Source organism: Balearica regulorum, chromosome 16 (assembly GCF_011004875.1).
Source record: "Balearica regulorum gibbericeps isolate bBalReg1 chromosome 16, bBalReg1.pri, whole genome shotgun sequence".
Lineage (NCBI taxonomy): Eukaryota > Metazoa > Chordata > Aves > Gruiformes > Gruidae > Balearica > Balearica regulorum.
In genome coordinates this window covers 11,629,629-11,655,720 of record NC_046199.1, presented here as the reverse complement: position 1 = coordinate 11,655,720, position 26,092 = coordinate 11,629,629, and the positions used below count along the sequence as shown (strand labels likewise).

General features: G+C 47.1%; 1 protein-coding gene across 3 annotated transcripts in view; it reads right to left on the bottom strand.

The window, feature by feature from the left end:
- Positions 1–8,847, bottom strand: part of LAMA5 (laminin subunit alpha 5) — a 92,513-nt gene extending 83,666 nt beyond the window's left edge. For 2 of the 3 annotated variants that reach the window (XM_075768417.1, XM_075768418.1), the window contains exons 1-2: positions 8,468–8,846; positions 2,282–2,434 (exon numbers count right to left, since the gene is read on the bottom strand). In XM_075768417.1, the coding sequence (XP_075624532.1) occupies positions 2,282–2,434; positions 8,468–8,761 (447 nt within the window). In that variant the 5' untranslated portion in view covers positions 8,762–8,846. Of the gene's footprint in view, positions 1–2,281; positions 2,435–8,467 lie in introns of all 3 variants that reach the window. The other variant, XM_075768419.1, reaches the window with a different exon arrangement.
- Between the last annotated feature and the right edge of the window lie 17,245 nt (positions 8,848–26,092).

Here is a 26,092-nt window from a genome sequence, read left to right as displayed (position 1 = left end):
ATACCATGAGCAAATAGAGAGGCTCAGGAGAGAAGGTAAACTTACACCTGCTCAGTTTTAGCAGTATTGCAGCCCCCCCAAATTATTCCAGGCTCAAAGCTCCCAGCACTGCAGCTCTCAAGGTTGCAAATCCCCAGGTCAGCCAAATGCAGCAGCTTGCAAGCGCGCAGCACGGCTGGGTTGGCTCTGGCCTGAAGCCAGAAAGTTGCCACAGAGAATGACAAAGAGGAGGAGAAGCTCTCACGGAAAGTTGGTCTTTGGAAATCCCTTTCCAGAGGAGCAGTGAGTGATCAGAAAGCTGCGTTACAGGCTGGCCCTTGGTCAGAGGGGGGAGCGCAAGCAATCCACCCACCCAGCACACCCCTGCCAGCTGGGAAGTTTCTAAGAGACACAGCAGATGCCACCTACGTTGGCTGGTGGGATCAGCACACTGCGTGCAGCCCGGGGAGGCTTTGTCCACACAGCTATTACACTACGTATGCTGTAGCCTGGGTGTTAGGGGATATTTTGCTGGTGCTTTAGATAGCTGGCACTCGTGGGAAGAGAACAAATTTGTGGAGGGTGATTAAGAGGCTCCAAGTGAGTGCTACAGCAGGGCAGAGAGCAGATCAGAGACAATCCTGGGGACTATAGTGTGTGTTGGAGGCATCTACCACAAGAGTATCATCATCAATACATCCCAGGCATCTATAGCTGTAAATTTGGAATCGTATGCCTTACGAACAGTGATGACAAACTAGCCTTTACTCCATCTGAGAGGGTGAAAAGCCACCTGCAAGGTCAGCACAAAGCTTCAGTGTCCGACAAGGCTTAAAATCACTGCGATCAGTGCAAACTCCCAAATAAAGGGACAGTGCACTCAGCCCCCCGAAAGGCTGCCTGAGCAATCACAGCAGCCAGGTTTCCCATGCGAGAGGTGAGCTGTCCACAGCTGCACAACTGCCCCGTCCCACAGCCTTCCAACCCCCCAAACTTGGCCCTTTGGTGCTGCATGGCTCGTAGCAGAGCTTAGAGGAGTGCAGCAGAGGAGGTGAAAGCCCATCCCTACCCTCTCATAGGGGCACTTCAGTTGTTAACTGTTAAATTGTCATAAAGAGACTACAGAGCAAATGCCTTGAATCCCAAAGTACAAGGACTAATGGCTGCTAGCAAGGAGCTGGGACTGCTGGCCAGCAGTCAGTCTGCCAGGCAGCACAAGGGCTCTGCAAGCTAACACCTTGGTTCAGCATCGCGTCAGACCCTCAGGCAAGGAGCGCTGTCTCCTGGGAGAGGCTCCATTCCCCTTCTCCCAGCCCCACGTGCTAACACCCAGCCATGTGCTGTGTCTATTTAAATATTGAAGGAAACAGCTTCAAACCAAGTTTTTTTTTACCCAAAGGACAGGTCTGTATGTGACACACTATCTCTTCATCCCTCTTTTCCCTACTGCTGCCTCCTCCCAAATCCTCCTCCACGCAGGACAGACCAACCCCCAAGAGGTTTTTGGGGGCGGAGATGAGGCTGCACAGCACCATGGAGGAAAGGGTGTCTCACACACCCGCTTTGCCCATCTGCCCCAGGCTGAGGACTGAGGAGCTCCCCCATACCAGAAAGCAGACCGCATCCCGCAGCCCTTTGGGTCTCTGGCTTGTAACACCTTCCTGCCTCTGTAGCTTCAGCCAGGACGGCTGTTCTGCTGCTTTTCTCTATGCTGAGCAACCTCTGAGAGAATAACCCATTTCCAGAGGAACAGTTTTGCAGATGAATAGGAGCAGCAGAGGAGGTGGTGGGGCTGGCAGCCGTGCTATTACAATGTTAATTCCCTTTGACTTACCAGCATTAGACACCAAACATCCATGCCATTCTTTGTTGTTTATAGGAAGATCTTCAGCACTGACTGTTTTTAAAGAGTTTTAAATGCACTCATTAAAGTTTTACACCACAACCTTAAACTCCTCAGGACTGTATTTTCCTGTTCTGCGGTGAAGCCTTGCTAACAGTCCCTTTTCAGGAGGCAGGTACCCCCAGTAGGGGAATGGCACTTGCCTAGGGCAGCGAACTTTTATGAGTGACCCAGCTTTTAGGGAGAACATAGTAACAGCAAATAGCACAGACCGCAATTAATACTAGAAACAGACAAGAGCTTTTCCCTTCTGCATTTTAACCAGAGTCTCCTGCCCTGTCATTAGATGAGCAGGTTTTGTCCCATCCTTCCAGCAAGGACTACTGAAGGATTTTAGAAGCAGAGGGGCAGGTCCATGCCATCACGGTCTACAACATAACCACAAAGGACTTGGGTTACCTGTCCAAGGTCCAAAGTGACGTTGACCTGGTTGAATTCCAGCCCCCGGGAGAGAGGGGGGCTCTGCCACCAGCGCTCTGTCCCATCAATGGCGTTTGTTATGGGGTGGGCCTTGTTGCTGTTTGCAGAGGAGCAGATGTCGCAGTACTGGCCCTGTTGGAAAGCACAAAAATAACATTTAACTGTAGCCAGAAAAAAGTGGCACAAAGCAGACAATTCAGAAGATACAGGGTGTAAGCCTGCTAATGCAAATCAATACATAAACTTTTTGTTTGCACCAATTTAGGAAACGGATAGAAAAAGGAACAAGAAAAAGCTCAAACCCCCCCCCCCCAATAACAACCCAGTGTAGAATTTGGGCTGCTCTAAAAAGCACCCCTTCTGTGTTTCAGATATGCACTGAGCGTTGGCAAAGGGAGCCTGACACAAAGAACTGGTTGCCAGATGCAGAAGAGCAGGCAGAGGGAGAAGCCGCACGGCAATGGAGCTCAAGCTCCAGGGCCACCAGCTCCTCTGCTGAGGCTGCCACTCACACCCCTGTTGACAGCCAAAGATCCTGACCCAGAGCATTCAGTCATTCCTATGCACCCAGACTGGCAGTTCTTCTGCCCAACTCCTTGCAATCTGTTTCTTGTCAACCTATTCATTTCACAAGTATAGTCCTTTCAGCCACATTTTCAAGCTTGACAGTCTAGCAGCCAAGTCCTTTTGCTAGTGATGCTGCAACGCAAAGCCAGAAAGGGACAGTCCCTGCTGTCAGCTGGCCAGGACCTAGCTACAATCACTTTTCTGCCTTGCTTTTGTGGTGCGGGTGGCTTTGTCAGCTCCATGGACACGCTGCCAGAGAAAACAGCTCTGCAACTTGAACAGCACCTCCTGATCAAGATCAGACAAAGACCTCAGCTGTTAGGGGCAATTCTTTCTTTCCCATTTAATGCACAAATGAATCCGACCCACTCTTAAGGAAACCTGCAAATAGCCCTGAAAATTGGCAAGTTATTTGTTTTGTGGAGCCACTGTTCTGTCACTTGAATTGCTGGTACAAACAGCCTAGAAGGAAACTCTTTTGCAGGCAGTTTTCCTTTTAAAGGCACAGTTATCACCAGGCAAGCAAGCTGCCCTTGCCTGTCCCAGTTGCAGCCAGCTTTAATATTATACCAGGTACACGATCTCAAGACAGGCAATCTCCTTCCTCCTTACTCCATCTGCATCCCTACAAGGGCTGAGGCAAGACAGAGCCACCGCAGAGCGTGTGATTTTCCAGATGCCCCAAACTCTGGAGGAATAGCAACGCAAAGGAAACGGGAGATTTCACAGTGCTCTTCCCCACAGCTATGTGCTATGTTATTTGCACGCAATTATGCAACACAAATTGTCCTGAACAAGAACACCTTTTAATTAACTCCTCTAGAGATATGAAAATAGAAGACAGGCAAGCACAAGGCCAAAGAAAAGGGCAGCTGAAACCATCCAGGTAACCCTGACACCCATGGAGGGAGCTCCCGCTGTACAGAGAGGTCAGGACAAGGCTCGTTTGAACACGTACTGAGCAAGAAGGTAGAGCAGACCAGATAAAACTGACCCAACTCTTGAGCACAAACCTTTAACGGCAACCGGTGCAACAGGTTGTGTGGAAATTTCTGCTGCACAATACACAACACTAAGGTGGGAGGAGAAGCGAGGCAAGGTTACAAAATGGGGATAAATAAAAAAAAAAATAAAGTTTTTTCATACTTTAAATTCTTACCACAAATGTGAAAACCATTTTGAACCCAAAGTTCACATTGATGGGTGACAGTCAATTCAAGTTTAGTAAGAGAGGATTAAAAGTTAGGATCAGCTGCTCCACATTTGTAATGCTGCTGTTATCCCCCCCCACACTGCTGGGCAGCTTGCACGCGTTAGCTGCCACTGGGCTGGTAACACACCAACAGCTGAACTAAGTTTGCTGTTAAAACCAAGATTAGCCCCTCCAATGCACCAGTTGCTAATTAATTGTTTCATTAGAGCCAGACCTAAACCTGATGAGAATCATTTCCAGCTTTTCCTATTTTAGAGCAGCTTGGGCTCCTGCACAGTGCATCAGGTCTCTACAGAGAAGACAGAAGTTCTGACATCAGCAGAGGATTTTAATTAAAAAGCAATTCTGAGCTACAGGCTTAGTGGAGACGGCAGGTTGTCAGAGCAGGAGAGGCGTGGACATCACCAAGGTGCACCAAAGAAAGAACTTCAGCAATGCAAGAAGTTGCAAGGCAGCTTAGAGAACATAAAACTGCCACTATCAGAGCAAACTGTGAAGGGAGAGAGATAAGGAGGAGGTTTGAATGGAAGGCAGCTTCCAGAGACCTGCAAGGCCTGATCCTGTTCCTGCTCACCTCAGTGGGGACTTTGAAGTTTGAGTATAAAGACTAGCCTGGCACCCCGCTGGCATGGCTTGCCTCGGGAAAAGCAGATGGCTTTGTCCCAGTTTATCTGGCCCTGCTGTGACCCTACCCCAGCCCTCCTCACCTAATTTATTGGAAAACCACAGGGAGCACGACCCAGCCTGGACCACTGGGGATGAAGTAAGAAGAGCAGAAAATGGGGGGCAAAAAGTAGTACTTCGGACAAGGAAAGTGTGTGCTTACAAGCTGTTAGCGGGGCTGTCCTCGCAGATCAAGTAACTGCTCACACAGAGTTAAGCAGGTACTACCTCACCAGGTGTCTCTTCTGTGGGCAACAACAACTTGTTCTAAAAACTACACATCTTCAGCTGCAGTTAAACCACTGAAGTCCAACACTATCATATATGTAAACACAGAAGAGACGCATACAGAGAGGTACAATGCCAACTGTCACCCAAACCCCAGCGAGCCCTGGGCTGAGCCAGCTCCCCCTCGCCGTGTAGCACCACGCGCAAGAGATGCCACAGGATAAAGCAGCACCGGGCCAGATGGTCACTGACGACTGTAGGACATCAAAAGAGAATGCCACTTAATTCAGAGACATCCAGGTAAGAAACAGCTTCAGACCTCATCTGTTACCAACACCTGGAAGAGCGAGAGGATAAGACCTCTGGTAAGCGCCAACAGTGCTCAGGCAAGTAAGTGTAGCTCAGCGCTGTAACTCAATATGGAAACAAAGCAAAAGCAGCACTGATCTGAAATCAGTGGGGTTTGTTGCACATTTTAAAATTCCAAGGTCTATAATTGCTTTAATTAATGCTAGTAACTTCCCTTATTGTTATACAACTAATCTCCTGAAATAAAGTAATGATCTACAACCCTGCCCCACTCCGAGAGCAGCGTACAATCCCTGCCAGCTTTGGCAGGGCTCTGGAACAGCCCCCAGGCAGCTGGGTGGGATGGGGAACATGAGCACACAGCTACGCCTTTGCAGAGCTGTCTCTGTCTGGGAAGACAGATAGCTACAAGCATCTTCAGTAAAGCTTGATCAGAAAAATAAACCTATAATCTCTCTTTTGCCTCATCTTCAAGATATTATCATTAAGGTAGGATTGACCATGCTGATTAGCAAGTGGGACAAGGGAAGGCAACCTCCATGGCAAGTTCCTTTCAGCACACCTCAGCATCACATCCTTGCAGGCTGAAAAGCCCCCCACAGTTACAAATGCTATCTTCTGCCAAAGAGCCCTGAATAAAGCAAATGAAACTCCTTGAAAAGGTTTAGAGCCTTCCCACAAGCTGTGCCAAAAACACTGCAAGGGTCTTTAGGGCAGCATTATTTCACGAAGCTTAATGATTATCGACATTTTGAGACTGTCATGTTTCAAAGTCAATGAACTCCCTTTCCTGAAAGTCTTCTACAATGTCAAATGAAAACATGCAGAAAACAGAGAACTGACTGAACTCATTGACTAGATGACTGTATTAATGTTTACACTCAGCCTTTAGTCAAGCAAACGTCCCTTCACCACCACAGCACATGGAAATCTCTTGGAGGGTCCGAAGGCATTCTTCCAGAATTCCTGACCAAACCCCCCTTTACACCACAGCCGCACTGAGCAGGTGAACGGAGAAGGGAAGAGACTCCGTCTGGTGGGACACGCGGGCAGCGAGGACATGCCTGTGGAGTTCATTATTGTCGTTTCTGTCTACTCAAATTGAACACTTCCCTCCCACCTCCCTCATTGCTTTAGTCACTGGGTGGTGCCAAAACCCCTAAAGGGGATGAATTGGGAACTCTGACCTCTGCTCTGATGCCTCCTGTTTCCTCCCCTCCCTTTTAGGTGCTGCCTGTGGTCATGGAAAGGAGCCACTACAAAAGGATTTTTCTAAAGCTTTCAGACTGACCAAAGACCACTGGCCTGGGAAGCGGTGCTCAGATCAAAGCAACCCCACGCCAGAGCTGCAGAGGGGATGGGAGGGGGCTGCTGCAGAAATCCGTGGCTGAGGAGCCCTGTTCTGTTCGGCAGCAGGGGGAAGCCAGGAGGATGTGCACACCCTGCGGTGCCAGGAAAGGGCTGCGCTTGAAGGATGAGTTACAACTCTCCCCAAAGCTGGTATAGCCTGAAAGGTTTATTTTAGCCACCAGCATCCTTAGTGCAGTGCGTCATGCTAAGCTAGCGGTGTGGCCGGAGCACAAGCGGACAGATATAGAGCAATAAATGCACATCCACATTTGCCAGCTTTTCCAGGCAGTCTTACCCTCCCAGTTTTGCTTGGCAGATCACTCACACTTGTTTGCAAGCACAGACAGTGGCAGTTACTTCTTTACCTTTCCTTACTACCTTTGCCTCAAAGTTACATTATTTTACAGTGCAGCAGAGTGAAATAGATCACTTTAAAAGGCGGCAAAACACAGAGGTGGATATGTCATCTTTTTGCCATCCAGTAACATCTTCAACAATTTCTACTACAAACAGGGCAAAATTCTGTCATAACTACACACTAGCCAGAAAATTCCTAGTACAGCACTGGCTCAGGAGAATGTGGCCAGAATGAGAAGAATGCTTCAGCAATCATCTTCTAACAAAGCCACCTCTAAGAAAAGGGCCAAGAAAGGCTCGATCTGAGAAACCAGCAGTTTTCCCTCGCTCTTCCTTACTGTTATATACACCAGGGACAATGCTATAGCTCCATTGCAACAGGTGAACTGGCACCACGAACCTCATAAGCAACAAGCAGAAAACACTGGCGAGCAGCAGCTGGTGGCTCCGTGGCAGGCTTCAGGCTGCAAAACATTTCAAATCAGAGCTGCTCTCCCCAGCTTGGGCTGCCCTGAGGGGGGCAGTGGGTCTGGAGTTCCTACAACTACAGCTTGTGTTTTACAAGCCCGTTTACAACTGTTCTTTCCTCTCTTCAAGAGAGCTATAGCTGTTAAAATGCACAGCAGTTTTTACCATCTGCATTCCCGACTGCAAGCTCCCTCTGGTCCATTTAAAATGGGACCCCTGAGATAAGTCACCTGACGTGCTTGTAAAATTCACCCTCTTAACTTTCTCCTCTGCTCATCCTAATGCACCACTGAACACAGAAGGAATGGTAGAGTTAAGGTCCATAAAGACAGTATTTATCATGTTTATCATACTGATTCTCTGACTGGCAGAGGAATTTAGGAGCTGGTTTTGCCCAATATAAAGAACCAACAACTTTAAAAATAATGCCATGGGAACTCAGCAAGCTGCGTTTCACTTGTGCAACTTCTGGTAAGGCCGGGAGAGAAAGAGCACGTGCGTCTCATCGCCCTGCCGCTCCAGGGGGCTTCAGATGGGCTCCTGGCTCCAGTACACGGGCCTGGGCAGGGGAGGATGCCCTGGGGACCACCCCTGCCTGCCCTTTGCCCCCTCCAAGAGCACCCCACCACCAACCAAGCAGCCAGTTGATGGATACCAGCTCTGCACGAGGTCTGGCTCTGGCGATTAGGCAAGTGGGGGATGCGTGGGAAAACACCCGTGGCAGTGGAGGCCGTGGGGCCTTGCGCACCACTTGCTCACCCATCTCCGAGCTGCCCCACTCTTTGCTGCAGCCTCTGCCCTTCCCAGCCCCCAGCGAGAGCGAGCTCTGCCTGTTCTCCTACGGACGGCTGAAAAACAGGGGTGGGACGAGGGAGCGATGGCCGGGGGAGCACAAAGGGGGGCTCAGACCCTTCCGCACCCGCCCCGGCCGGGAGGCGGCTTTGCCACCCCAGCGCGGCTCCGCCAGCTGCCCGTGTGCGGGTGTGCGTGCGCCCCCCCACCGGCCGTACCTGGATGGTCTGGTTGGGGTCCCCCCCGGCCACCGGCCCCCCGACCAGCTTGCAGTAGAGGTCCTCCACGGCGCGGCGGCTGCCGGCGCCCGCCGCCTCCTCGCCGCAGGTGGCGGTGGCGGAGATGCGGGTGCCCTCGGCCAGGTTGAAGTAGGGCGGGTGAAGGCTGTGCCCGTTCACATCGCTGGGGAAGGAGGCGGGCGGGCGGGCGGCGGCGGGCAGCGCTACCAGCAGCAGCAGCCGCAGCAGCGGCGGCCCCAATCGCGCACCGCCCCGCTCCGCCGCCCTCGCCATCTTCACCGAAGCTGCCCGAGCGGCGGGGGCGGGCAGCGGCACCGACCTCCCCCGTCCCGCCGCCTCGGCACTGCGCGCCGCGCCGCCGCGGACGCGCTACTTCTGCCCCGGCGGCGGGGAGGGGCCGCCCGCCCCGTACGCGGCCCCGCCGCCCTTAACCCTTTCGCTCAGCGCCGCCGGGGTCCTCTGCCCCCTCCCAAACGGCTTCGCCCTGGGAACCCCCTCAGCCCCCCGCGGGCAGCCGCAGCCTTGCGGGAGGAGAGGCCAAATGGGGTGAAGTGATTCTCCCCCCCCCAATAAAAGGGGGGATAGGATCCTCAGGGAAACAATGTGCCTATTGTATCTGCGGGGCTGTGCTGCCTTGGTCGTGCTCGCTGGTATTTTAGTACGTTAAACTCCATTAACCGATAGATCGGGGTTTCTCCGGGAAAAAAACTCTATTACTAATTAACAAAACAGGAAAAGGCTCCACAAAATCCAGTTTACTCTCCTCAGGGTATGCTGTTAGTTCTCATTAAATTTGGACAGTGAAAATTTGTTTCCACTTTCCCCAGAGAGGGTGGCTTTTGGGGAAAGGCTTTGCCTTCTCACCTAAGGGGGAAAGGAGCAGCTCACCAATAACCCAACCTTCTCCCCATCCCTCTGCTACCCACGGACAGTCCCTCTGTGGTGTGACTTGCAAGGACACACACGGTCAGGTCTTTACACACTACTGGGGGGAAGACACCCTACGGATAAGAAACCGAACACATTACAAGAAGTTACATATAACAATATCTAAATTAACTCATCAAAACACAATGATTTTCTAGCATAGACAAACTTTTTAAAATCCAAGCATTGAACAATACACACAAAATGTTGTGCCTGAACTAGCAAATAGTGTTCCTTTAAACTAAGACGACATAGAGTAGACCAACAGAGATCAGGTCTGGACTCCATACAGTTGGCTTGCTGCAGTATTTGAACCCCACAGGAGGCAAAACAAGCTCTTAAGTGTGCCCAGGTCTTGACAGGCTGCTGCTGGGCATTTGCTAGTTGCCTCACATCATCCTCTTTGTTTCTCTTTTGTGGACAGCCTAGCAGGAAGCAACCCTCTTGGAAAAGTTACTGTCTTAAATATGAAAAGTTCTGTTAAAAAAAAAAAAAAAATCATTGTGATGTGTGAAGTTAAATACGTAGCTCCACGGACTGCATTTGCATATGGTGTGTACCTGCCAGGCTATGCAATTACACTCACTGCAGCACTTTAAAGGGCCTTGGAAAGATCCCTTTCACTGTATCCAAAGCACTGTACGTGGCCTATCATATAGTGATATATTGTAAGATTACCGTAGGGTGAGAGCGGAGCCCTGGTCGCTGCAGTGCCCTGTGCTGCAGGCAGTCGGACACTCCCAGCCCTCCGGCCAGGTGCTGCTTGGGGAAAAGCTGGTGGGTCCCAGCCCCAGGCGGTGGAGGACTGCAGGTCCGCATGCCAGCACGAACCCGGGAGCTACCCAGCGCCAGCTGTTTCTCTCCTGGCACTGCGCGGGTGGGAGATCGCATTAGCATGACATCAGGACTTGTGAACGCAGGGCAGCGAGAGGTGCCTGGTTCCACTTGGTGAAGAAGCACTGAAGCACAGCCGCCAAGCCCATTCAGTTAGAAAGACTTCCTAAAGGGCTTTCAGACATCTTTTAACCCCTTCCTGCTCCTCTGTCTCTTTGCAGATCTTTCCCCTGGTTTCCCTACTTAATGCAAGATCTTATCACTCAGCAGATGAATGTATCCTTTAAAAGCTAAATAGAACCTTTAAAAACAAGTTCTTGTAAAGAGAACAGGCAGTCTTTGCCCTTTAAACCTTTCTTGAAAATAGGTAGCTTGCTCTGGGGAAAGTGAAACAGCCACCTTTGAATGCGCTTGTGCTCTGCAGTAATCGTTAACTAACACGTTTACATATGGGAGACCAATACTCCACAGGACAGGAATTAAAACTGCCTTAAAATTTATCAAATGACATACTTAATTAGCTACTTACACCCCATGGCACCTGTGAACATGTAAAAAGAGTTAACATGGCAAGCAGGGCACAGATTAGGAAAAAAAACTTTCTCCCACCCCCACAACAGAGTTACAAGGCAAAACCCTTGGGCCAGTCTAATATCCGTAATCCCTCTAGTGGTAATGTTGTGGCACGTAATTAATCACCCCTCCAAAATGCAATTAAGGAAAATGAACAATCCATCCAGAGTGAAATCACAGTTAGCACGTGGGTTTGTGGCACAGACTCGGGAACACCATGCAGAAAAAATGATCCTTCTGCAATCTGAACTGGCCTGTAGTCATCTGCAGAGCTGCTTTGCAAAGACACTTTGAAGACTGAAAACATATTTCGACTACCTGTACTGAGGGGATCTCAACTTTTCCAAGAAGCAATGGAAAGAGGATTCTGAGGGTTTTTTCCCAGCACAGAAAGCAAGGAGCAGAGGGTTTATAACATAGCTAAACATCCTATTTAGAGGTTAACCAGAAAGTTGAGGTTAACAGCTTGAATTCCTGTCTTGATGCCATCTCTGGTCAGCCACACTCAGGAAAATAAGACATATTTGCCAATCCAGACTGGACGTAAGTCCCATCCAATCCAACATCTCATCTGAGAGTTACCAGCAGCAAACATTTTCAGGTGAAAACCCCCGTGAGTGGGCAAGGAATACTCTGCTCCCAAAAAAGATGTCCCCTGCTCTATACCGAAGCCTTTCTTCCATTTAAGAAGCTTTTCTAAGCATTAACTTCAACAGCCCTAGACATTTACCATTCATGTTAGTATCTGCTCTCATCCCTCTTTGAATTTTACTAGTTTCTTAAGCCTAGCAATGGTGCTTCTTGGCTCAGCTTCACAAAGCTACTGGTCACAGTGACACACTCTCAAATAGGAGGTGTTAAAGCAGAAGAGATTTTTCCATTTAAAACCAATCCACTACCAGTAAATGCAGAAAGAACTGGAAAAAAAAAAAAATCCAACCTGTAGCAACCCTACTCCAATCTTCTCTGAACCTACATGGAGCAACATGACTTCAGCCATGCTGCTATCCATCTGCAACCGTTAAAGGCATCTGAGTTCCACTGAAGTTTTTACTTTTGTCTCCCTAAAAACTGCAGGACCATGAGGAACTTGCCAGAAGCCGCCATCAGAAACTGCAAGCTCTTCCTTCAAGCAAGCTGTAGAATGGCAGCAGGGTTTTGGGAGTGTGGAGGAAGAGCTTAAAAGAGATCAGAGAAAAAATTCAGTGTCTGAGCTCTCAACAGCTTACCTTGATGAGGGAACCCAGTTCCTACATCTGAACAAAGATTCAGCAAATTACAAGCAAAAGTTTTCCTATCTACACAGACCCTTTTAACCTATGGCAGAAGTACAGGGAAGTGTCCCACAGACAGAAGCAAGGCCTGTCAAGTAATTCAGTGGCAATGCAGACACATTCTGCTTGCTGTGAACAAATTCTCTGGTTTTGTATTGTCTATTACATAGAGAAATGAAAGAGGTGCTCCTCACTCTGGGAAAACCAACATATGGCCAATGGAAAAAGAACTGTTGCCTTCACGTGCAGTATTTCCTAGCAAGGTACCACCGCTGTCAGAGGCATCAGTAAAAGCAGCGCCTGAGCCAAGAGAAATAAATGACCATATGGTTCTTGTACCGTGTATTGTATGGGGTCAGGAACATGTTATCTTACGGAAGATTTAATTACTTTTCTACTACCCTGCTGCAAGCAGTGTGAAGGAACGTGTTTCCTGAGCTTTGCTCTGTGGTGACCTAAGAACATTATACCCAGATCACCATTTTCATAAGCGTGTCGTGTCTTGACACAAGTGTGTCAAGAACAGCTACTAGAAGCTAAGAACTAATTCCACATGAGCTGGAATTGAACCAACACAAGCCAGAAGAGTAATCAATATCCTTCAAGCACGTCTCCAGCTTTATAATTTTACAAGCTTCACAGGCTGTACCTGAGAAGACTGTAAAACAAAATAAGACATAAGCAGATTTCAAATGAGGCTTGCACTGAGTTTGCTGAGTTCACAGAGGCACAGGAAGGAGTTCCCCTCCTGTTCACACAGCCCCCCCCCATATGCACATACAGACAGTTCTGCAAACAGCCCACAAACAGAGACCCAAAGTACATTTCCCCTGTTTGTTCTTCAAACTGACAGCTCAATTACAGCTTTTTAAACCCTTCTGCATAGGGGGAGCTAGGTCACAGTTAGAATCTACAGTGGGAAATGGCTGAAGAGTTTTGTCAAAGGCATGAGGAATTTGACCAGGATCTGCCTCACTTTCTCAGACTGGTTCTTACAAACGCATAAAGCCAAAGGCCAGAAGGGACGATCAGACTCATCGCACTACCTCATCTACTATCTACTACAGGCCATAAACATCTAGCCTACAGTGTTATACCCAGCACAGCTCTGCTTTTATTAAAATATTCCTGATGCTGGTTTTGCAATGTTAGCAGAAATAGTTAAAACCTGACAAACCAGACCAGACTGATAAGGTGATGCAACAGGAAGCAACTCTAGGAAAGACCGTGTCCTTTATATCTTTTCAGAATTGAATTACATTATATGAAAATGCAAACCCCTAAAACTGACAAGTGCCAAATAAGCATTACCAAGAGCTGAATTAGGACCCATCTGGAATTAACAGTTATTTATTATTCCCCCCTCTGTAAAATTACTTTAATATGTCTTATCTTTGTTTCCTTTATAGTGTTCCTCCTTTAACATTTATTCAAATTTGTAAAAGACTGTTTTGATACACAGCTGGTCAGTTTGCCATGCCCAGGCAGCACCTTTTAGTTAAAAACAAAAGAAGGCATGCATCTGTGTTTAGTCTGCTGTGGACATTTTCATGAAGAGATCAAGAAGTTTCATAATGTAGCAGGACATGTTACTCTACATCAGAGAATTCAATTCACTTTAAGGTCAGCCTGTACCTTCCCTGTAATCAAATGGTTCCAAAACCCTCCCAAAGCCAGAACAGGTGTTTCATTCATACTGTCTGTCTACCTGGCAAAGACCCAAATACTTTCTTTTAAAGCCTAAACTCCGTATTATTCTGGGGCGCACTGAAAACATACATATGTGCTGTCTCCTAGGCATGCTTCAGGCTTGGTCATCATTAGCTACGTGTTTTTCTTTGAGCAAATCAAACAGGAACACAGCTGCTTTTATGTTAATAACTAAATCATGCTTTAAATTTATGCCACGCAGCTCTCCCTTCAGCCAGAAGGGCCCTGCAGATTTAACGAGCTGACATGTCAACAGAGATCAGTTCACCCACCAGAAAAGTGCAGCTACTTCTAGGGTGAGACATGGTTGCTGTTTAGCACTGCAGGAGAACGAAGGCTGCTGTGGCAAGTTGAAGCCACAGAGGAAGCAGAGGGATGAGCGAATGTGCTCGGGATGAAAACCAGTCAATGATGGGAGCTAATGCACCCGCTCGAGTGTGAAAGAGCAGTGGGGGCAAGCTAGACACACATAGAATATGCCTTTACTTCTTGTCTGAAAGGTGGGACATATCCAGCACTGCAAATGGGATACTGACTCAAGCCTGACTCAACGAATAGGATTTTTCCTACTATGTCATTATAACTTCTTTGAATACCGGGAAGTTCATTCTCCCACAGATTACTTCACCCGGGTTTGTTTCTGTACCCTGTGGCTATGTGCACAAATATTCTTCAGGCATGGGGTCATGACAGACCCTTGCTGGCTTCCACGAACATCACATCACATCCAATTTTTCAAAATCTAGGTGGAAATTATTAGTGGCAAGGAACTTTAGGGATTTCAGAAAAAATGGTTAGCACTCCTAATGCAAACACATTTATTTGAAGGAGGGGAAGGAACGATTCATGCCAATAAGGATTGCTTGGGTTAAATCATCCACTGCATTTCTATTCAAGGGGTTTCATTCTTCCTCGCCATTCTTGAGAGCTGGTGCTAATGTCACAAATAACTCTGAAAACAATAGGTCCTGGAGAAAGTTAGTAGCTAACATAGCAAAAGGAAGATCTCATCCAGATCAGAACGGCAAGACACCAGCTGACGGTTGCACCGTTTGCCTCTGCCTGCCCTGCCTTTGCGACTGCGGTTTCATTAACTGCACATCTGTTCAGCTGGAAAGCTACGGGTTTGTTTCGACCAGGGAAATGCTCTGATTTCATTAGCACTACTAAACCAGCACAAAACGGAGCTCGCGTGCTGCGTTTGGTCCGTAACACGGCTGTCTGCAGGGAACGCAGTGCTGGTACAGATATACCTGCCCCCCAGGCAAACACAGAGCTCCTACTATGAAAACAACTTCTACCTTCAACCTGGTCTTTTGTCAGTAATTGTTGTCACCTACATTTAAGGACTTTAAGGTCAGACTTCTCCTTTCCTACAATCAGATTGATCCAAAATTACTCTTCTGGTTTTGCATGGAAAATTTTTCTACTTATAATCTAGATTTAACTGTAGTCACGACATGGCAGCGGCACACACTCAAATACCCAGTATGAAGGTAATCGGTTCCTCTTTGGGCTAATTACAGTATTGTATCATACAGAGCCAGTTTCCCCAGGACTGATAAGACCTAAATCATGCCTTAAAGCACCTCCACAATCAACTTCTAGGACATGGATTGGATGGAGAGACTATCTTCTCTGCCATACAGGATAGAAGTATTGGCATTTTCCTATTAAGTTCTGTTTCTTTAACAAGAGAGAATACACACTTAAGGAAAAGTGTAATTAGGAACAAGCAACAGACCCCAGCAACATTACAAGTGTCAAGCTGGCCCCAGAGCAAGGATCATCTCAACACATAACTCACACCATCAGATGTCCTTTGGTTTTCACATGTCTTTCGCCAGCTGAAGGGGATGCCCCGTCCAACACACCCTGGCTGCAGAACAAATATTTAAATTTGGAATTTCCCTGTTACCTCCAATATGCAGTTTAACTTGATATTTAAAATGCACAAATCTGAATGAAGCAGTGAAGACACATTCCAGCCTTAAAGCTCCAGTTTTTGCTGCTCCCCAGCAGCTTTTCTAATTGTGCTGCACATGTTTTCCCAGACGAAATAAGAACTGTGGACCTTATAAACAGTGCCAGCTGGTAAAGAGGTTAGATGCAAAGTTTTGGGAAAAAAAAAGTTAAAAGTGAAGAGTTTCTTCTCTCATCCCTCTCAAAGCAGTTTTTGAACGTGGGAAGTAACCTCACTCCCCATGTCCAGGAAGCTGAAGAGCGATACCAGCAGCACTGGTATAAAATGAGCATGTGGAGCCTCTGCCAGAAGGTCTCTGCCAAACAGGCAGGCTGTGCTGCGGTCACCAAGCAGCCACGGGGCTTCGGCCGCAAGACAGGAAGCAAAGACCAGCCACTCGCCACCCTACCTCATACGTCACCCTTGTCAGGGTTATAGACTAAGACCCTACTGGAACCTTCTGCATACAAGTTGTCAAGGCAAAAACCGGTCTTAACGCACAGGTTTTGTGTTTTCTTCTCACTTCAGAAAGAGCAAGGGGAACAAAAGATGAGAGAGAGGATAACTCCTCTGGAGTAACTCAGATCAATGTGGCCAAACAGAAGGAGCTGGCATCCTACGTACGCACCATTGACATTAAACACCCTCATGTTTGCATTATATAATTTAAGCACATTAGGAGATGTAAATGTGATACCACTAACTCAGCCCGGTGGTCCCCATCCTTTACCAGGGCAGAGGCTGCAATGCAAAGAAGAAAAGTCAACCGATACTCCTGTGCAATGCCTCAGCCCCACAATCAGGGAAGGTCAAACAACCGGTGCTCGCCGCACCCCCACGTGCTAGCACTGGGGATGCGATTCCAGCAAACACACCGATCACAGCTGCAGCAGTCTGGTGTGAAGTGGGCCCATCTGGAGCACGCTGGTCCCTCTGTTTGAGGACACCAGCTCGTTCTGATGCGAGCTGTGCTGCAACCACTCTGTACAGAACCTGGCACTGCACTGCTGCAGGGTGTCTTAGCATCATCCCAACACACATGAGGCTGAGTTCATACCTGCATTCTCCACTTATTTCAGAGCTGGAAAGAGGGAGATTAGTTACTGCCCAAGAGTCTCCACAGGGCACAAGGCGCTGCTGGATGACAGACAGAGTTTAGCTCCAGCTGCGCATTGTGGGCTCTGCCAATGGGGAACGCTTTACTTTTTTTTTTTTTTTTTTCCTCTGGGATACACTCAATCCAAGCACAATATTGACAATAAACTCTTCTTTCTGAGATTCCCAGTCCTAATCTGTGGGACTTGCAGAGGGTGAAAGCATTGTAATGAAATATTAGCAAGAGTTGCCTTGGTAACTGCCCAGATGAAGCCCTCTTACATTCACTGAAGTTCTCCCAGCGTGACTAATACCTCCTGAGCTATAGTTACACCACTCTGAGCGTCCTGAATGCATGACCAAGTCAGCAGAGCAAACACACTCAAGCCCCATTTATACAGTTATGGCTTAATCTGATTATTTTGTAGTTTGACTGACTGCAAGAGAAATTTGCGGAGCTCCACTCTGCAATCATTAGCTCCTCACTTTCATCTTGCCCCTCTTGCTAATTCAAGCTAGGATTTCCCATTCTGCATTTCCTAAGACAGCAAAAACAGCAGCCTAACAGCTGAGTGCAAATTGCAGTCATCTGTTAAAATGCATTTGGTAACATTTTCTTTATCCTGTTAACCTTATCAGTGAGCGTAACACATGGGGAATGTGGAGGGCCTTCATGCAATGCAAAGCAAGGCCTCGCCAGCCCGTCTGCCACAAAACCCAGATCACCATTTTCAGCAACTTAAAACTGTTGGTGTGAGAGAAAACCAGCAGAACCATGGGACACAGGGAAAGGCTCTGGCAGAGATCCTCACCTGACCTGGACAAGCCTTCTCCCCCATCACTTCCCTCCCCACAGGCTCCCTAGCACTGCATGCACACCATTCCCCTTCTGCTGGGCGGAATCTGAGTTGCTCAGGTACGTGCCCTTGATCGCATACAGTCTTCTACAGAAGAGACATTTTCTTCTGCTTGAGCAGGGCCCTGCAAAAAAAGCCCTAGACTGCAGTCCTGCTGTCCCCAGGAAGGCTGGCACCATCCCACATGCAGGACTGGGACAGCAGAGGAAACTTAAGTGGTTCCTTTGTACGCTGCAGCTGACAGCAGCAGAGTACCAGCATTACTCCAAACTTGGGCTCACTCCTTGTGCTGGCTCCCTCCATCCCAGCTGTCCACCCAACCCTCAATTTTCCTTTTACAAAGCTCCTTTCACTGTAAGGACTGAGGATTTATAGGTCCCAGAGAAAATGTCTCAGTGCCCCGATCCTCCCTACTTCTCACTCTTCTTATTTCTAGGAGTACACACTTGACAATTCATTTCGCTGAGTGGGATCAGGGGCAAAGCACCTGCAAGAGGGGAAGACTTGCAAGATCAAGAGTTCTCATCTATTTAAAGCTTTTTGGAAATACACAAAATAATGTCCTTTGACAAGATAACCTCATAATTCAGGCCCTCCTATTTCTCTACAGCACACCAAGCTCCCAAGACTCCTGCTTTAGACGTGAGACAGCAATTGCAATAGCAGAGACAGACAAGTTTAGGGTGACAGTGTGCACTGTGATGTTTTCTCTTCAGTTAACTGAGGGGGGATGCTAGTAGCTGTCCAAGCATTTGAGATGAAAGACGGAGGACAGCTCAGCAAGCACCATGTAGCTCCTACAAGGTAACCACTGAGCTATATCTTATCTCGGCTACGAGATCACTTGGTTCTCCCCACCTGCCCGTTGGCTCTCCAAGTGGGCCATGAGCCATAACCATACGGTCTGCAGGGATTAGCCTCAGCCAGCTAAGGCCTTGCTGTCCTGGTAAAAGCAAAAGGTCACAGCAGATTTGGAGCTCCTTCCTACAGCTCAAGGTGCATAACAAAGGGCTGCTGCTATTTTGCAGCTGTGGTTCCTGCAGATATACCTGGCTTAGCTCTGAAAGCAGCAGCACCAGATTCACTACCAGAACAGCTGCTGCAGGACAGAGCTTCTTTCAGGCTGCAATATTTGCCTGACTGGCTTGTAAAAGCTAGGACAGCTGCGCTGCATGGGGTACTCGGAGCTCCTGGTGCCTGCCCAGGACTCTGATCAGCACAGTGATCTGAAAAAAGGCTTCTTTAACAACAAGGAAAAAATAAATACAGCAGCACAATCTCTCCTGGCACTAGGGACTCACGGTTTGGTTTTGTGCTGCACTTGTATATGAACCAGCTTTTAATAGTCAATTTATAGGGGATATAGTTATTGCCCACTCTTAAGCTATTCACCAGTACCACTTGACTCGCGCTCTAAATGCACACTGCAGTAACGGGGATATTTATGCCTTTCATTAGCGTTTATCCCTTGTGTGCAGCACGAGTGAGTTTTCACACCTGTGTCCGCCACAGATAAGAACTAGCCATGGTCTGGGCTCCATATCAGGAAAAGATTTTACATATTTCCATTGTCACAGCCATTAATCTGAAATCTAAATTACTTCCTATTTGGGAAAGCATCTGAACTTTTTCCACGCAGATTATTCCTACAGTAGCTTAATAGCAACAGCAAAGCTATTTTGCACTTAAAAATAATTCCCCCCCAGTAGGAAGAGACAGCAGATAGGAAAATAGGTGCTTTTTCCAAAACAGAAGAGCTATGAGCCTGTTTGTAATATCACAGAGAAAGATGTGCCACAGCCAAGAACCCAGGCTATGGCTGAGGCTCAAATCCCTTCTCTACTAGTTTCCCGCATGACCTTGGACACATCTCTTAACTTTCTCTTTGCCTTTCTTCATCAACTCAAAATGTAAAGTAGCATCAGTCATGGGGTATGATGAGAATAAAAGCTGTGAGATGCTCAACCATCAAATGTAGGTGCATTTTTAAGTTTGTAAAAAATAGATTCAACAGCTAAGCCCTGCTTGATTTTGCAGGTTGAATAAACTTCAGTGAAAATCCCACACATTCTGCACAGCCTCTCCGGTTCGCCTTCCGGATCAAACAGCAAGCACAAAACCTGACAGGTTTGCCAGGAGTTACACAATTCAGAAACACAACGTCCCTAAACTCAGCTCCAAGGGCTGGTGAATGGAAAAGCCATCACCAGCTCTGATACCCAAGGCAGCCCAAGAGATTCTCCAAGGCTGTGAGCTCGGCAAGACGCAGCAGGATGCTACCACAGCCTCTCTGGAAACTCCTCTGCTGAGCTGGAGAGCTTCCGTTCATCCCAGAGGACGAGCTGGTGTGCAGAACGGCTGCATCCCTGGAGGTCAGAAATTCTTTTTGTATGCATGGGGAAGCACTTTAGGATCCTTCAGTGCAAAACTTTGAGTGTGGTTTTCCAGCATAACACTACAAATAAGGTAGCTGGAAACATAATAGAGAGTAGTCCTGGGTTTGTTCTTTGACCACTGGTTTTCAGCATGAGATTTTCCTCCCTTGCAATAACCTCCAATTTCCTCTGCACTTTAAGGAAGGTTTGTATTGTGCATAACCTTTGTACAGTCATCCAGGTAACCAAAGAAATCTTCTTAAACTCAGAATGGCTGGTTTGCTGGGATAGATTCTGTTACTGCTTTTAAATACTTTGCATTAATATCAAGGATAATATTTTAAATAAAGAAAAAAGAAACCTCATAACCACAGCTGGGTTGTTTGTGGGAGGTTTCTCCTCAGTTTTCAAAGATCTTTGAAAAACTGGCAAGGAAACTAAAAGCTATTTTACTTTCTTTAGGAACACTAAAGGGGAAAAGGTACTTTGCGGATTAGGAGATTAAAATTACAAATACACCGTCTCATAATTTTATAGTAATTAAAGTCATTAACTTGATTGTGTACTACCATTTCAGCTGGTTTGGGCTTTTAGAATTTTATTTAAAGGAGCCACATCATTAAAGAGCTTCAGATGTGGAATTACTGCTGAAAGGTATCCACTCCAGATTGATCCCTAGCTCTGAACTTTTAAGGACTCCCAAGATGAAAGCCATTTGGAAACCCCTTATGTGATTTATGCATATAGTGCCTGACATCCTCATCTTCATGCTAGGGAATTTATTCCTTCCCTAATGAGGTAAAGGTCAGGCATGCCACGCTCATTCTGGAAACGGAGAGGGTATGGGCGTGTGCCCATTGGCATTCTTGCCTTCAGCTCTGCGCTTCAAGCATGAGGTATGAATAAAGGAATTTAATTAGTTCTTGCCTACTTGTATTAAACCGCTCTAGAGGGAGGGATGCAGATACAGTGTAATAAAGAGGGTATGTGATTTGCATGCTAATAAAGGCACATACACTTTCCCTGGACAAGCCTTGACTTGATACCAAGAGTAGAACTTGCACAAAACCCAACTTTGTTCCAAAGTGAGCCTGCCGCACACAGCAGTGCGAGTTTCACAAGGTTTGAAAGCTAATTACAATCTGTTCTGCTTTTTGTTGTTCAGTGTCTCTCTGGCTGTTCCCTGGCCTGCAGCTCACTGAAAAAGCAGATTAAGTGCTTTGGGGTGTTTATCAAATCCTTATTATTACAGGCACTCGCTGGGTTTGGGAGAGGAAGCGTCAGATTCTCTTTTGCTATTTGTTGATTGTGTTTAGGGCTGAAGAGAACAGAGGAGACCTGCTCACTGCACAGGAGAGACTGAGGCCGTGGTTGACAACATATTGTCTTTGGCAGCAGCATCGACCTAATCTGTTTCTGCCCTCCTTCCCCTTCTGGTTGTGTCAACACAACCATTTGTGGAACCAGGCTGGGAACCAGAATTGGGAACTGACCCAGCTATAAAAAGGGGCGTAAACAATTTTTTTTACGGTTTATTTTTTTTAAGATATCTTAAGTCATTTAAGAAATAGCACTCCATGTGAGACTGCACAAGTCAGACATCTGGAAGCACAACTATTTCTGTACGAGGCTGTTAACACAGGTAAGCACTAGAAGTTGTTGAAGGGGACATCCAGCTCTTGCTGATTTAAGACAGCAATTCCTAATATTAAGAGCAGTGACGTAAAGCAAAGTGGAGTGTCACTAGTCCAGAACTGAAAGTGATCCATCCATTTCGTGGGAGAGGAAGACAGGTCAATGCACTTACAGCAGAATTTTTAATTCTTGGAGCACACATAAGTTGTGCTGTTTCAGCTAGCCTTTCAGATCTTGTTAGGGCAAAATCCCAAATGTTTTGCTGAAGTAGTCTCCAGCCAAATCCAGATTTGCAATAGCGATAGGAGAGTTAGTCAGGAAAGGTACATAAGCTGCATTAATCAGCAGCAAAAGAGAAAAAACCAAAAATATTTTAAGTGCTTATCTGGGTGCTGGATTGAGTCCTTGATTTTCATGAGTTTCTTTCACACTCTTGGAAGAATTGCTTGCCTGCACCCCAGTTTCCCAGCTGTGAGAACAATAGCACTGCAGACACAGCAAGACACTGAGGTAAAACACTCTCCTAGGATAACTGAAAAAAGAGACTCACGTAACAGCACATGGCATCACCAGAGGACAGGCAGCTTGTATGCACTGCGGGGACAAGATGGCAATGGGATCTCCTGACTGGAGTTTCGAAGCACCGCCATGTTCTCAGGGCGAGATCTGGGTGGTCTCTGATGCAGCTCACACTGGTAATTTGCAATAAAACACCATCTTGGCAACATACCACAAACACCTTCCTACTAAATGAAAGCCCGACTTTGTCCCTGGAGCATACTGTTCAATCTGACACAGCTGCTCTGAACACGGTCCAAGGCCCTGCAGAGGGTGGGAGGTACATGGGAAAACCCTGCAGAAGCGTAGGTGAAACAACCTCCTCATTTCTCCCAAATCCTTCAGTTTACAGCCCAGGCATGGCTTCTGCCTTGGTGGTGTAACCACACCACAATTGCTCAATGGGTTCGCTCCCAGCAGATCTTCCCTGCCCCACTGAACCACCTGCATCAGCTGGACTTGAGACCTTCACCCCGCTACTCCATCCCATCCCAAAGGATGGGAACATCTTTCTTGCTGAGCTCCATCCAAAGCCTCCCCAAAGCTGAGCTCTGCGAAATGACAAGCTTGGTGAACTGCTGCTGGCAATTCGCCCAGGACCCCCATCGAGCTCAGCGTTTGACACCCAGCAAACAGGAAGCGGGAGCCAGCCAGAGGTTCAGCTCCTCTGTTTTACTGCCTGCTGTGCATTAGCAATCAATCATTAACCTCCTCCAATCTATCCTGAATCTCCAAATACACTATTACTGACGGATCTCAAGTCCAAAAATATCCTCACAGGTGTAGGTAAAGTCTAATTTGAATACATTTCCCCTTCCTCCTAATTACATTACTGTCACCAGTTAGCAAGAACTTATTTCAAATACAGCAAATGTGCTATGGGCTGGGTTTTTCAAAGGCTGCAGCTGTCATAACGCATTTCCCAACTACTCAGTTTTTGGGAAGATCCACCTTCACACTTCTAAACCCCAGAGTATTTCACAAGGTGTACTAAAAGATCAAGTTTAGTTTGGGGGATTTTTTTTTTTTTTTTTTTTTTTTTTTTTTGGAGAGAGAGAAGTGACTTGCAATCCAAATTTGTACTCTGTAAATGGTTACATTTTAAGGTAAACCATGAACTTTGGAAAATCAGACATGCTACGCCAGACACTCAAGATCAATAGCTGTGTTCAGAAGTGCTGCCCTGCATGCAAAAGATTAGAAGAATAGGATCTCGCGTGAATATGCTGAAATGTATAAAACGACAGAGTTGCTGTTCTGCCATATAACACCGGCGCTTCACTGTCAGACTCCTTTCCTGAGAACATCACAGCACCATCTGAGCCAGCAGTAAATCCCCAAATTCTTTGACAAGTACATACTTCCTTTTATGCTGCTTTACAACTGCAGAAATTAAGGCAAACAACAGTCATGTCATTTACACAAGGTCACAGTGAGCCCATGCCAGAGTTCTTTACAAATAGTTGAAAATCCTCCACGAACATCTCCACTGTCTCCAGACAGCAAGTTTGAAAGAAGATGAGCTGGGGAATAGCACAGGCTTCACCAAAGAAAAGGAATCCCTGCAGAATTCCTCAGGAATGCAGAAAAACCCTACAACTCTTCCCAGTATTTTTTCTACTCTCTTGGTGATTACTAATCTTTATGGAGTTTACATTCCATCTATCATTTTTATAACCAGAGATCAGAAAGGGATTACAACTGGGGGCTGCAAGCTATTCACACAGGGACCCTGTTTATCTAGGCAAAGAGAGCAGCTCTTCTACTTTAACCATTTATATGGTGGCAGAAACATTACCACCTGGGATGTATGCAAAGCTGATTTGCTGTCCTACACCAGTAATTTAGGTGATGCCATTTTCATTAGCAAAAGCATCTCTAAATACATAGCTGTCACAAATAACAAGCACACACCCCCAGAAGATTGGTATTTTTTCACCCAGTTTACATCCAGCTTTTTTTTGAAATTAATATCAATAATTACATCCCTTCTCCCACAGTGCCGGGTGCGCGCTGGGAGCTGGAAGTGCTCTGACGATAGAGCCCTGTGACCCAGAGACCTCTGGCAGGCATAATTTAGAAAAGTCACAGCGCCGATCTAAATTCATACTAAAGGTCAAATCATCCCCTGGGGCTTGCTGGGGCCAAAGCTCTGCTACAAGAACTAGGCTGCCCAGATTGACCAGAAAGTAACCGAAGTCCAGCCCACGCTGCTGGATTTAGTGTATCTTGATCACCAATGCCACTCCCTTGGATGAAAAGGTTGGTTATTTAACATGCGGCTGCCACCTCTTAACAGTAACAAACAATGACATTTGAAAGGGTCCCTTTGATCCTCAGCAAACATCGCAGCCTTGATATCACAAATAGCATAGCTTCTGTTTTGGAGCAATAAGTGGTGTCACTCCACTTCCACTTTCCTTTGAGCCACAGGCTTAAAAGAAAAAAATATCAAAAAAAAAAAAGGGGGGGGGGGGCAAGACCTTAAAAAAAAGCAATACTTTATCTGTAAATATTCAGCAGCTGAGAATTGAAATAGATTCCTTGATGCACGACAGCATCTTCTTAAATATCAGAAAGAACAGAGCCTGCTCTAATCTAGACACATGTACAATACCAACAAAGCAACTGATGAAGCGAAGGAAAAGGGACCTCAGGAGACTTTTTGGAGCAGGAGGGTGTTCCAGGTTACAGCAAAAAGGGAGAGCCTGTAATGCTTGTAAGGTCATGTTGCAGACTTTCTGGGGAGTGGATTCTCCCCTAGTATTTGCTTGCAGAGTGCCCTGATACCTTTGAAGTACTATATAAATTATACAATAACAAAGAAGAGTGAGACTTACTGGCCTGATACGCCTTTACCCTGGTTTAAAGACCACTCCCTCTATACAGATACTCACATGCACTTCAAAAAAAGCTGGCATCCATTCATTTTTCCTACCAGGTGTGTTTTTCATCTCCTGCCTAGCTATTGTTTCTGCTAGCATATTGCAGCTCATATCCTCAGCAAACACAAAGCCTGTACAGCCCACCGTCACTCCGATGGGCTGATAGCAGCTGTCTTGCCTGTGCACAGCCGGGGAACGGGCACGGGACTCTTCTTTTGTGCTTTGCTGTAAGATAAACCACACAGACTAAGCTGCTATAACATCTGGAAACTAGCATTGAAAAGAAAATCTGAACACGCACACTTAGGTCTTTAGTAGATGGGGAGGGAAAGAGTTACTTAAACAAAACCTGACAGCCCCAACCTTTAGGCAGGAGCTGTCTGCTTGCAGTAAGTCAGGTCTGAGAGGTGCTCTGCATGCCAGAAAGGTGACCAGCAATCTTCTGAAGCAGCTCTCAACCATCCTCAGCACGAGCAAAGACAGCACTAGGGATCCCTTCACAAAAATGAATCTTCTGTTCAGCGAATCCCGGCACTCCCGGGGCAGAGATGAGCTGTGCTGCTGCTCACTGCAATGGGACAGTGCCCCTTCGGCTACAACACACCCCTGCAGCAGCGCAGCGGAGGCTTTCCAGGGCACTCTCCGCATGCTCCCTGCTCCCACCCCTGGAGGTACGAGCACCCACAGAAATCCACAGCCCCTCCCCACGTCCCCCGCAGCCTGTTGTTGCATTTGCTGTCAAAAGCAAGCCTTGGGGACAACCGCAGACAGCTCTGGGAGGCAAAGGTTACAGGTGTGCCCCGCACTCCCTCCTGGGTGAACCAACGTCGGCAGAAAGATCTCCAGGCCCCGGGGTGACAGCTTGACAAATGACAGGCCACATCAAGGCTGGCAGCTTCTCTGCCTGGGAGGAGCAGA